A 13,118-nucleotide genomic window follows, 5' to 3' on the forward strand; every position below is an offset into this window, starting at 1 on the left:
TGGCACAAATGAAAACCTAGCTGAAGGTTAGGGGCAGTTTGTGTGTTTCTGTCATGCAGGCTGAGTGGCCAGAAGCTCCAGAAGAGTGCTTTCTTCATTATGGAATATTTGACTTAATATACTAAATTACTAGTGTAATGCTAAAAAGTAATTACTCCTATTACACATTAAAAAAGTAGATTTCTGAAGTGACACAATGTAATTAAAATATGGATTTATATAATTAAATATTCAAACATTTATTTGCTTCATGCCATGTTATCAGCCCTCCCCTGAACGAGTGCAACAGAGAACTTGCACTATAACATCATTTAGTATTTTTAGGTAGTAAAATTTGCATCTTCTCTTTGTTTCTCCAGATTCTTTGATGTGAGTAATCTCAAACTTTTTATAATCATTGAGATTAACCAAACACCTTCATGCAAACAGCATTCCTGGCCTACTAATGAGCATACACCCAACCCAGGGGCTGCTGAGTTAGTCCCCTTAAGTCAGATTGTGACTTCCCCACAGAGTCCAGGGAAAGTGCTAGGTGCCTTTGAAGGCATTTGAATGGGTAAGCAGTCCAGGGAAGAAAACAGCCTGGGCTCGCTCTGCTTTGGCTACTTTTGAATTGCGTTAGCTCTTGTGCACATAAAAATGTCACTTACCTAAACCAACAGCAGTGAAATCTCTCCATCAGCAGCAAAAGAACTGGGAGCTTTGTTTCCTTTTTTTTATCTTTTATCTGAGCTCAATTGGGATGAGAGAAATAAGTGCTGCTTCACAGCTCAGAACAAGGCATCTCTACTGGGAATCTGAGCTACAGGATGAGAAACAAAGCCTAAGGCTACTGTCTGCTTGTATTGGAATGTGCACTCCCCAACAGGAATGCCAGCGACTAAGCTCAAGGGTTTGGTCCTTGCTGTCCTCCTTGGTCAAGAGTGAGATCATTCCTGAGCCCTGTCTCAGCTCCTCTTCAAGACAAATTCTGGGCAAATAGTTTACTTCTAGAGCAACTTCCAAAAATCACTAGGCACTAGACTGTAACAAATTGATTATCATCACCCTACATGTCCCTCCAACACAACCCACCAAGTTTTGTACCTTCAGAGGCTGATGACATGCTTTTAGAACATCTGATACATGCCCTTAGCTTCATATTATTAAAAATTGGTGACCTCTGATGGACCTGTCCCATCACAGTGTTTTTAACTGAAAAAACAAAAAGCCTACAAGAAAATATAATTACCTCTTAAAATCCTCACGTTCCTGTGACCTTAGGGGCTAAGAGTCAAGCACTGTGTACCGCTTCATATCTGGTCTGCTCTAGATGGACCTAAACCCTACATGCTGTGGAAGTAAGTTGATACCTTAGAGCCAAGAATCATTTGTTAGACCTTCAGTTATTTAATTGGTGTCCTGGTTTCATCTGGGATACAGTTACTTTTTTCTTAGTAGCTGGCAAAATGCTGTGTTTTGGACTCAATATGAAAATAATATTGATAACACACTGATGTTTTGGTTGTTGCTGATCAGTGCTTACCCTCAGCCAAGGACTTTTCAGTTTCCCAAGCTCAGCCAAAGAGCAGGTGCACAAGAAGCTGGCAGGAGACATGGCCTGAACAGCTAACCCAAAGTGGCCAAATGGATAATTCACCCTCAGTTTATAAACTGTGGCAGATGGGCAGGAGGCACTGATTTGTTTTGTAAAGGCAATTTTTTTTCCTTGTCAGGACACTGTGATGATGGCTGGACTCAACACTGCCTCTCTAACTATCATTAAATGGCTTTGAGCTTAAGCCAAGAGATGGGAAGTTTCATCACACCATAATTCAGAAATCCCTTCACACTTTCAAACCTGAGGACAGGCTGTGGGAGACACTGTACCCAGAAGAAAAACGGATGGGCCAAAGAATTTCCTGTTTCTATAATGCCAGTCCGAGCCTTTTCCCAAGGCCACTGCGCCACCCCCAGGAAGGAGCAGGGGCTGCCCTTCTGTTGGGCTGTGCAGGATGGGGAGAGCAGAGGAGGGTCCCATCCTCATTCCCTTTCGGTGGCACAAGGAAGATCAGGAATAAGAGAGCAAGCCAGCAGCCACCAGCGCCACCAGCGCTGCACACCGAGGCTGTGGGAAGGCACGGGACTCCTAGCCAAACCTCCGAGGGCTGTTAGGTGCTGCAGGTGCCTTCGCGGATGCAGAGGGTTCACAGCCCGGTGGTTTCGACACAAGGCTGGCAGACTGAATCAGCGGGGACCAGGCTGCGCTCTCACCAGCACTCCAGGGCTTCATGAATAAGGCAGATGTGTACAATAGTTATTCTCAGTCTCCTGGGAAACTGCTATTCTAAAGCTCTCTCTGTGTGTCCACGTGCAGTTTCTAGGTCAGGCTACTTAGAGGACTAAGACATCCCTGGAGCTCTTGAAAAACAACTCAGTGCACGCACGGGTCATAGCTCAGTGCTGCGCAGATGGATCTGTTCACACCCAAGAACTGCACAGCTTCATCCAGCTGTTGCTAAGCCCAGTGTAAGCTCCCTACTCAGTAGCTTCAGTACACAATTGTAGCCTGAAATTTGGAACAAGTAAACAAGCCTGTAGCTGGCAATGATATCATGGTCTTGTAGAGTGATCTATAATGACTTTTATGCAGTTCATAGTCAAACGGTCTTAATCATGATCTACCCAAACTGCATCAAAATACATCTTGAAGTTTCACATTCAATATGCAAATATTTAAGTCTCCCCATAATAAAACATCCTGAGTTGAAAGGGACCCATCAGGATCATTCTGGCCCTGCACAGGACACTCCAAGAATCACACCCTATGCCTGAGAGAGTTGTCCAAATGCTCCTTAAACTCTGTCAGGCTTGGTGCTGTGACCACTTCCCTGGGGAGCCTGTTCCAGTCCACAACCACCCTGTGGGTGAGGAACCTTTTCCTGATATCCAGGCTAAACTACCCCAGACTCAGCTTCAGGCCTTTCCCTCGTGTCCTCTCACCAGAGAGAAGAGATCAGCGCCTGCCAGAGATAAAAACTATGTTTGTAACAGCTAGTGGTGGCTAGTTCATTAAAGAAATTAGAGGTTTATGCTTCTCAGAAAACTGTGATTTCGAAGTCTCTGGAATCTCCCAGCACTTCTTCTATAAGAAGGGTGGAAGTGAATAAAGGTAGCTTGGAGATGGTGTCTGATATCCTCTGAAAACGCCAGAGAAACAATGGAATTACTATTCCTGAATATACCTTTTCATCTCCATCAGCTGAGAGAAGAAATTCATCCCACACTTAACAGGAGAAGAGGTGGCTGCCCTGCAGTCAGAAACAACACCAACCAAAGCTGAGGTTCCTTTCTTCTGTGCAGGAGAAATTTGTCATCTTTTCTTTGCACGATCTCAGTCTGCTTCGAAGAATTGTCCTCCTTTTATGTGTAAAAGCAAGAAGTGGTTTCAAGATTTGTTTTCCCCTGAGCACTATTCAGAATAGCACAAGCTGCAAACCATATCATGGCACTGTCTTTGTTCCCTTGCAAGGTGTCTGCATCATTCTACACAGAAGAAAATGAATAAAACACTAGGAACGTTTTTAGAAACTGAGAATTAATATTCATGAATTCCTAGAACTTGCAAGTTAATTTTCTTAGGCCTGTTACAATATTTTTCTAGGAAAGAGAAAAATAAGAAAACAGTATTTTCAATAGAAATAACAATTCACTTTTGAATAGAAAAACCCAAAGCACACTAAACTGTAGATGTAGAGCCAACCACTCAAAGTTTTGGAGATGCCAGCATTAACTTTACCTTTGTAACCCTAATTGAGTTTCTTTATTCATGTGCCAGATACTGTATTCTCTAAATGCAGTCCATTTTTCCACAAAACGCCTGTTCTTGGGCTATGCAGATCTCTTGCAATGAGCAGCTGTTCAGTGCCTTGTGCAACACCTCCCAAATTCAAAAGATATCAAAAAATCCAGCTACAGCAGGCAAGCACACACCAAATGAAAAATTAATCTCCACTCTGTACACGTTGTGTCTCATTTTATCATTATTCTCCCTTCACACCCACCAAGATGGCATCTGAATGCAGTTTATGCACCAATGGCAGTATTAGAATTTTAAAAGAACCCTCTGGTCTTCAAGAGAGGTGGGGCAGAACGAAGCCATGAAGCCTGAATGGTCAAGTTAAATTGCCCAGAGTGTAATATTTTTGGAGTACTTAGTATCATACTGCACTTCGTGTGTGCAGAGCACAAACCCCCACTGATTTCAGCAGCACTGGTGAATGCCAAATGTCTGTCCAGAATCCCAAATCAGACATGAAGAAAATGAAAAGTAGCTAATGGTTAGAAATTACACTGTACCACATGAAGCACATCGTAGCACACAGTGTTCGATATACAGTTTCCAAGGACACCATTTCTAGGGCTTTAGCCATGTCCCCCTCTTCCATGCTCTCCGAGACTGATACCTCTGCTGGCCACCAGCCACCTGTTCATTCCTGGACAGGCTCCTGAAGTTTACTGTCCAATCTGTCTCTTCCTTTAATCCAGTCCATTCCTTTGAATTAAATCAAACAGCTTCAACTTCTTACATCTCCGCCTTGTGCCCAGATTCAGGATTGAGCAGAGCCTGGAGGAGAAAGGTTTGCCACCCAGTGCAGGGGTGCAGGATCCAGAGCTGTAACTGCAGGAGCCCTGCTCAGACCCACCAGCAGCATTTGAGTGGGCATTTGAGGATTTTGTCTACTGGAATTAAAGCAGTGTTCTTCATATACGGCAGGATGACAACTGCACCCAAAATGGTGAATCTTTTTCTTCAGCTTCAGAAAGAACATCTTACTGAGGTACTCAGCATTCTCAGAGATTTATTTGCTGGTAAAGTGCTGGATTCTGGCGCCATTGGAGTGGGGAGCAGGGTTCACAAGCTCTGCACAACTGGGAAATTAGAATAGAATAGAATAGAATAGAATAGAATAGAATAGAATAGAATAGAATAGAATAGAATAGAATGGAATGGAATAGTTCATTTGGAAGGGACCTACAATGATAATCCAGTTTAACTCCCTGAACAATTCAGGGCTGGTGTGTTGCAAGTGTTGAGGGAAGAAATGGCACTTGGTGTAAGGGGTCAAAGAGGGCAGGAGGAAAGATTTGACTGCAGGTCAGTGATACAAAATATTCTGTCTCCAGAGGCATTGATAAAGGTCAGTAAAATAGCACTGGATTCACAGTGAGAGACGAGAGACTGATAAGCACTTCTGCAAGGGCAGGTTAGGTGCAAGGTGGGGTAGATATTTCAGTCTCTTTAAATACTGGAAGTGTGAAAACTCTGCACAAGGTTTAAAATTATTTCAGAATTGTAATTTTATTACAGGACACTGAGAAAAACCTTTTTTTTTTTTTCTTTTCCCGTTTATAATAAGATTTTTTCACTTCACTGCTGAATGCTACAAGTCATATGTGGAATGGGGACACCCTGGTGTGATGTTCAAGCTAATTTCCACAGCACAAGGAGGTACTGTTTTCTGTGCAATATAAAGTACAGTTTTTGGAACACATTTTTTTTGTTATTCAAACCCATATTTTCTTCTGCTAAGAACATTAAGCTCTGAAATCTACTTCATGCACTTGCAGTCGTGAATTTTCTTAGCCACTCTGAATAGGACACATCTCAGCTATCCTTAAATGCACCAAAATTGTACAATCACCAGAGGATAAGTTGCAGACAAATGCTCCATTTTTATTACTTGCTATCAGAGATATCATCTCTTTTCTTAAGCAGTTCATTTATGAACTGATTCCAGAGAACTGACTTCTTAGTTGGAATGAAATGTACCGAATGTCTGAAGAGACAAGTACACAGGTGCTTTACAGGGTCAGAGAGCAACATTCAAAGGCAAGTTAAAAAGTCAAACTGTGTGATCCTTTAGCTGCAACTTGACAGTGGAATTGGTTCTAGTCCAATTCCACAGTAGCACTTAATTATCCATTGTCCAACTGTGAATGGCATGTCCAACTTTTTGTATGTTTTTTGGGTTTAGTTATCTATTTGAAGAAAAACCATATACTTACTTGAAGAATAGGCATCCACTCTTCTTCAAATCTAATTTAGAAAAAAATTCCTGTGATGTAACAGACTCTTATTTATCAATGTCTATTAGATCCTCTACTTCTCTAAGTGTATTTACAAAAAAAAAATAAAAATGGAATAGATCTATTCATTCCTTCTGAACAGGTCTTGACTTTTCAGACCCCAGTTGGGAAAAGATGTTTTCCTACCCCATTGCACTGGATCTCAGATAGCAACCTAAAGGCCTACATCTCAGCCATTTCCATGTTGCTACAAGGAGACTCAGAAAAGGGGAAGGGAGATCTGATGTGATGAGACTGTTGTTTAAGTACCAGCAACACACACACACAGTCCTAGTTCTAAAAAGGCTTAATCATGCGGGTAACAGCAACATGCAGATAATCCCATCCCAGACATGCAGAGCATCCTGTGAGCCAGTCCAAAGTCACCTTGACAAGGACAAAAGTTCTTTCCTGGGAGGAGTTTACTTTCTCCCCTCTAGGGTCTCCACACCACTGTCATCAGCCTGCATCAAACATGCAGCTCTTTCATACTACCTCCTGCAGAACCTCCTCCTTGGTTTATCACCTGCTGTGTGGCCAGGGCTCCACATCTCCCCACCATTTTATCTCTTGCCAGATCTATGTGCAGTCTAAGGTTGCCATTTAGCTCACAGCTACTATTGGCTCAACTGCAGAGATGTCTGTCTTTCCTGACTGGATGGTGGAGGAGGGTAGAAAGACATGGGAGGCCTGCAACCTCATGAAGTTGCCATTTTCTGCCCAAGCCAGTCGGTAGGATGGGACTGTGGAGGGAAGCCTCTGTTCTGTGGGCCGGGGGGGTTTTCTGCACATGTTGAGCAAAGCCTTTAGTTCTGATCGGAAGCTGTCGTTGAGCCAGCAGTAGATGAAGGGGTTGTAGCAGGTGCTGCTCATTGCAAACCAGTGGAAGGCAAAGTACAGGGCGTTGTTGGTGTGGATGGCCTGGCTGGAGAGGAGGACGACGTAGCAGTTCAAAGGGAACCAGCAAACTGCGAAGAGGATGACAACGAGCATCAGCATCTTGATGGTCTTCTTATTCTTTTTGCGAAGGACAAAGTACTGCTCGGTGGTGACGTCCCCGATGACATTGCGCAGCCAGAGTTTCTTTGCCACTGTTATGTAGGCAGCGGAGATGATCAGAAGGGGCAGGACATAGAGCAAAATGAAGGTTGTTAGATCAAGGTACTTCCAGAAGAGGTCAGCAGGCTCAGGGAAATCTGGGAGACACAGGCACCGGGTGACGTTCTCACTGCAAATGGAGAGATGGGACAGCATGAGGGGCAAGTGTGGCCAGGCACGGAGGGATCAGAACATCAGAAACAAGGAGGCAGCTGGGAGAGGGCTCCTACCACAGGACCTGAAAGCAAACACTGTGTTTATCTCACAAATGTCACAGCTGAGCAGAGCTCTGCTCTTCGAGGATCTGAGCCATGGAGCAGCCAGTGAGCAATGTGGTGATAATTTTTTATGGGCATTCATGACCTTATGATAATTTTATGAATTCCATCAATTACAAAATTTCCAGCTGCACATAAGCAGGTTTTATTTTCTGTCCTTTGGCAAATGGGAACACAGTCTCAGTACATATTAATGACCTTTCCTTCATTACAGCACTTTCCAAATACTAAGGCTCTTGACAGCTGAGGCAGATTTATCTACTTTCCTAGGGCTAGAGAGTAGATTAAAACCTGTTGGGTTTTAGTGGGGTTTTGTTTGTTGTTTGCTTTTTGTTCGTTTGGGTTTTTTATTTCCCATTTCTGGTCTGCCCAAACAGGTCAGATTAGTATATTGCATAAAGTGCTAGTGTATAGAAGTGAAGGGTCAAGCCAGATCCTCTAACTTCTTAGCCTGTTTTGTGTGATTAGTGGGACAGAATAAAGACAAAATATTTAAAAATAAAAAGGACAAGATATCAGACATTGCAAAAGGAATTGGATGAAAATTGTAGTTTAGATCCATATTTGGCTGATCTTGACATATGCTCAAGGCTTTCAGTAGAATATACCAAAGTATGACTGCTCAGAGTTTGGCCTCCAGAGAGACTGTGGAGGAAAGCAATGCACATCCTTACCTGTATTCAAAGGTAAAGAGCTTTTGGTAGATAGCATGTGGTAGAGAAAAACAAGTTGCCATGATCCAGATTATAGAGATGTAGATAACTCCTTTTCCAGTAGATATGCGAGGTTTCAGGGGGTGCATTATAACCTGTGCAAAATTACCCAAAATTACATTTCTGGAAAAAAAATACACTTTTTCTTTTTTTAAATACAATCTTCCAGCCTTAAATCTATTACTTAATGGGGTAATTTAGCATGCAAATAGTACAGCCTTCACCCAGCTCCCAATGACTGTAAGCTGTACATGAAAACCTGAATTTTAACACCATGAAATATGGTTTAGGTCAGATCCTAGTCCAACCCTCAAATTTCAGTACTTTCATCTAGGTGGGAAAAACTGCATACCAGGAGGTGTTAACACATACTCATTACCAGGTTCAATTTCTTTAATACAAAAAAAAAAAAAAAAAAAAAAAAAAGAGAGAGAGAGAAAGAAGAGGAGAAAAAAGTCTCAAACTCTTCAGTATCAGTGACCCAAAGTACCAAAGGGTTTAACCAGACCTCCATGGGAATGCTTCTGATGGTGCATTTTCTGGAAACAATTTTTCTAGCAGAAAATGCCAACTGTAAACAGTTTTGTGTCATTGTTGGGTGACTCCTAGGTGTCCCCAGTTTTAAAGCCATTATCATCAGCAAGCCACAGCTCTGCTTGTGACAAACACCAGAGTGCTACAGTCAGATCTCCAATATTCAGGGTAACAGGAGGTGGGACATCCCAGAACATCAGGAGATAAGAGCTGCAAAAGTTAACTAGGATGTCCCTTACAACCCTGGTGCTGGACAAGCCACCCCAAAGGAGAGCTGTCCACATGAATTCCTATCAGGATCTTGATCTTTCTCCTTGTTTGAGAGTTCCTGGATTATCTACTGCATAAAAGCTCCCTTTACACAGCTGGAAGAGATATCAAGGTGATGCATACCTCCTACCTTGCTGTGGGTTTGAAACTGTTCTGACAAAAAGAACTTCCCCCCTACCCTGTTAGCTCCTCATGAATCTTATGGTACTCTGGAAGCTGAAAGGGAAAGGACATGGGATCATCTCTTCTCAGTTTACTTATGCCCTCCCAAGCTTTGCAGCTCTCTGCTTCAGAGAGGTCTCACCTGGTGCCTGTCCACAGCAATAGCTGTAAGGGTCAAGGCAGAGACATGGAGGGAGCAGTACTGTGCAAACCTACTGACATGGCACATCCCCTTCCCAAAGATCCAGGTACTGTTCACAAAACGAGCCTAAAAAAGAAGACCATTAGTTTTGTGCACCCCACACCTGCTTATAGGTACACCTCCAGTACACAATTCCTTGTGATGTGTAAAAGACACTTATAAGATAGCAGGTTCTTTGTATAATTGCGTGATTTTCTGGCTTCTGAACCCTGAAAAGGTAGGTTACTGCTGCTCAGTGGCCTGGCAATATCCTCCAGAACAATACAGCAGCGCAGTACCATAGATGTTTGTTCTGTTTTATTTACAATGCAGAAGGACACTTCTGCAGCCTCACTATTGAGTCAATATATTTGCTCTTTCTTTTTAATCCCTCCTTACGGGATAGGGCTGACCTGTATGTCTTTCTCACTTCAAGCAAACTACAGCTTTTCAAAACAGCTTGTTAAACGATAGTGAGCATTTTTTTTTTTAAGAGATTTACAGCATTGCTTTCAAAATACTTCAGAAAAAAGAAGGGGGAAAAAAAAGAAAAGATCAGATACTACAAAGCACTAAGCAATCACTGCAAGGTTGTTAATGCTCAAGTACTATCAGGACCACATTTAACAAATGGGCAATTTCTGATCTTCAACTAGATAGCAGGAATCAGAGAAGAAAATACATGTGGAGTTTTCCAAAGGCAACTCCAATGGCTGTAATTTGGAGTGGACAGGTATCTGCAGAACATCCACACACTACCTAGAGAAGCGTGAAGCAGGAAAAGCCACCAAGGCACCTTTATGGCACTGTAGAGGCCCAGAGGAATTGACTTTAGTCCTGGGGTGGATTGTGGTGGTGCGCCCCCCCTTCCCGGGCTGCACCACGTCTGAGAAAGGCTGAGGTGCTCCCTTTCCCTCAGGGGTGGGGCGTCCTCGGCATCTCTGCCGCCTCTTACCAGCGTGAAAGGTGTGTTGAGGAGGGTGATCATGATATCGGCTACAGCCAGGTTGACAATGAACAGGCTGGTGGCGGAGTGCACGCGCTTCGTCTTGATGACAACATGACAGACCAGGACGTTGCCGAAGAGGGAGAAGACGATGATGAAGGAGTACGCCGCGATCAGGAGGGCTTTCACCGTGGTGCTCTGCGACTCCGCTCCGTACCGGCTCCTGTCCACAAAGCTCCGCCAGTCGGCCAGGCTCTCGTTATCCCAGGAAAAGAAACCCGACACGTTCGGCACTCCAAAAGTCTTCTCCAGGTTCCCATTGAGGGGCGGCTTTCCTGGGGTCACAAAGGAGTTAACCAAGTCGGGGAAGGTGAGCCAGACAAACAGGATAACATCTCTGGAACGCCGCTCCGCTCCTCCAGTTCTGGAAGAGCTCATTTGCGAGGGCAGAACCCGCTCCGTGCGCCGGGAGAGCCGCGCTCGCCTCCCTCACCTCGGGGGCTGCAAACACGGCACACGAGCAGCAGGAGCGGGGAGATGCTCCTGCCTCCCGCAATGTGCTTCTCTCCCGCTCAGCTCGCCGCTACTTTTGCTCTCCTCCAGCCAGCTTTATACCCCGAGGCGAGCCCCGAGCCAGGATCTTCTGCAGTCATTGGGCTGCATGACAATTTGTGTTCTGACGTGCTGCTTTTCCACGCAGTTGCGCTCCCGGGCGCTACTCCGAGGTAAGCATATCTGTGAGAAAGGCAAAATGACTCTCTTAGAATGTCAGAATCCGTTTTCTCTACCAGCAGCCCAGCTTAAGCAAATTCCGTGCTATTTATACACCAGCAGCGTGTGTGCCAGCTCTGCTGTCTCCCAGGACAGATCAAATCCGAGCTGTTTTACAGGTCTGGAAGGCAAGTTTCAGCCTAATTTCAGCCTAATTTCTTAGCATAATTAGAATAGCATAGCATAGCATAGCATAGCATAGCATAGCATAGCATAGCGTAGCATAGCATAGCGTAGCATGTAACAGATGAAGTGTAAATAACAAGCTGCCTTATTGTACTTACAGTATTTTTTCAAAGATTTTTTTTTTCTTTCAGAGAGACGTGGAATACTCACGTTTTCCTTTGGCAGGTATTTCCTCTCAGCCAAAGGAATTAAAGTCTGATGTGAAACTGCTTTCTAGGGTTTGTAGAAATAGAGGGAGTTACAAAGATGTGATTATACAGGAAAAAGAACAGGAACTGTTCCAGCCCAGTGAGTCCAGTATCCAAAGCAAAAGGCAGCTGTATGCTAGTCCCAAGCACTGATGGGATGACAGCATGTGTGTTCCCTCTGTCTTCCCCACAAAACACAGCAGGAAACAGAAACTCAGGACCAGGAGACCAAGATGCACAAACCTTACACAGAAAGATGTTCCATTTGCCAAGTGTACATGTACAGTGCTGCACCTCTGCTGAGGACAGATCTGCTTGGGTAGTGTCAACTAACCCCAGCCAGAGCTGGTTTTATACATTTAACCATTACTAAAATGACCATTACCTGAAAAGCTTGTATTATACAAGGTGGTTACTCACTGGGGAAAATAACTCTTTCAAAAGATGTTTGTGACTGCCTCAGTGAACTGCTCAGGCTGCCTTCTCTTCTCCACTCCTCAGGAGCTGGACACAGTAAGACAAGCAGAATGGACAGCCCACATTGTGCTACTCTGCACACTGCTGCCAGAGTGTTTCTTCCACAAAATTGTCCAATTTGAGCTCTTTAGGCAATTCACCTGTCTCAGAGAAAGATTTTCAGTGAATCTGCTGGAGCTGCTAGTAGAAAGTAAGACAGAGCAGCATTCTTAAAGGTTTGGGATGAGAACAGAGGCGTCACTGGCATATGTCCCCCGCTTGCTATGCTGCTCCAGCAGCTCCCAAGTCCCCCTCCTTTCCAGCACTGCTGGCCAGTGCATAAGGGCACTCTGTCTTCTGCCACTCAAACACCAGCTCTTATTGCTTCACATCTTTTACAACGTGTTCTCCTGTACGATAATCTGTATTCCAGCAAAAATTATCAGTTTTGTTTATTTATGCTCCTTGATCTAATTCTTAATTTCTAGCAGGGTACCCTTGCGTATGTAGCTAGAGCTGCCATTGCCTTTGAAGACCAGGTGCATCCAGGAGAGCAGGATATCTTCTCACTTCCTAAGCCAGGCTGCTGGTAGGATGAGAATCTCCCCACCACTCAGCTCAAGCCCACCCTCCTCTGAGCTGCATTCTGTGTCTTGTGATCCAGAAGAGGTGGTCCAACCACACACTGGGCAGGCACACCCAGACTTCCCACAAAGGGTCATGGAAAAGCCCAGTGGAAGCTCTCTTTGTCAAGAGTCTCCCATGTTGCTGGTGTGTCTCTCTGCTCCACACCACCTCTCAGATTTAGCTTGCATTTGAAACATGCTCCAGTACGAGCTGTTTAAGCAGCTCACGAATGTTTGGTAGTTACTAGAGAACCGGCGAGAGCAGATTTGGCAGCTTGGTACCTGCTCCTGCCAACTTCACCCCTGTTCAACAATCCCCAGCACTCCAACAGTAAAACAAGCAACTGCACAGGAATGTCAGGATTTGGCATGCTGAATGTGTTTTCTATAAAAAGTACCTGTGAAACGATGCAATTTCAAAAGTGAAATTGGTTACTCACTGGGGAAAATCCCTCCCATAAGGAGGGATTAAAAGGAAGAGCAAATATATTGACTCAAAAGTGAAAAATAATGTTTGAAATAAAGCTATATGAGTGGACCATGAATTCAGGTAATAAAAAAAGTCATCAAAAATACCTGTGCAAGAGTAGTCTTAACAAGA

The 13,118-nt window shown here is 44.1% G+C and overlaps 1 protein-coding gene across 1 annotated transcript; it reads right to left on the reverse strand.

Moving 5' to 3' along the window:
* Window positions 1–5,219: 5,219 nt before the first annotated feature.
* On the reverse strand, window positions 5,220–12,414 carry GPR83 (G protein-coupled receptor 83). The gene is made up of 6 exons (XM_066177288.1): window positions 12,388–12,414; window positions 10,784–10,873; window positions 10,300–10,620; window positions 9,306–9,431; window positions 8,159–8,292; window positions 5,220–7,336 (listed from the first exon to the last, which is right to left on the reverse strand). Exons 1-6 carry the CDS (start codon window positions 12,412–12,414, stop codon window positions 6,712–6,714), a joined length of 1,323 nt encoding a protein of 440 aa, XP_066033385.1. The 3' UTR covers window positions 5,220–6,711.
* Window positions 12,415–13,118: the final 704 nt, after the last annotated feature.

The sequence above is a fragment of the Chamaea fasciata genome, unplaced genomic scaffold (genome assembly GCF_029207755.1).
Source record: "Chamaea fasciata isolate MVZ Bird 193981 ecotype frontalis unplaced genomic scaffold, bChaFas1.0.hap1 SCAF_2, whole genome shotgun sequence".
Classification (NCBI taxonomy): Eukaryota; Metazoa; Chordata; class Aves; order Passeriformes; family Sylviidae; genus Chamaea; species Chamaea fasciata.

Coding starts and splice junctions, on each gene's coding strand:
- GPR83 (XM_066177288.1), bottom strand. CDS start 12,414: ATGGCAGCTCTAGCTACATACGCAAGG. Junction 10,874..12,387: donor CTCTAGCTACATACGCAAGG/GTACCCTGCTAG, acceptor GAGCAAAAGTAG/CGGCGAGCTGAGCGGGAGAG. Junction 8,293..9,305: donor TTGCTGTGGACAGGCACCAG/GTGAGACCTCTC, acceptor AATTTTGCACAG/GTTATAATGCACCCCCTGAA.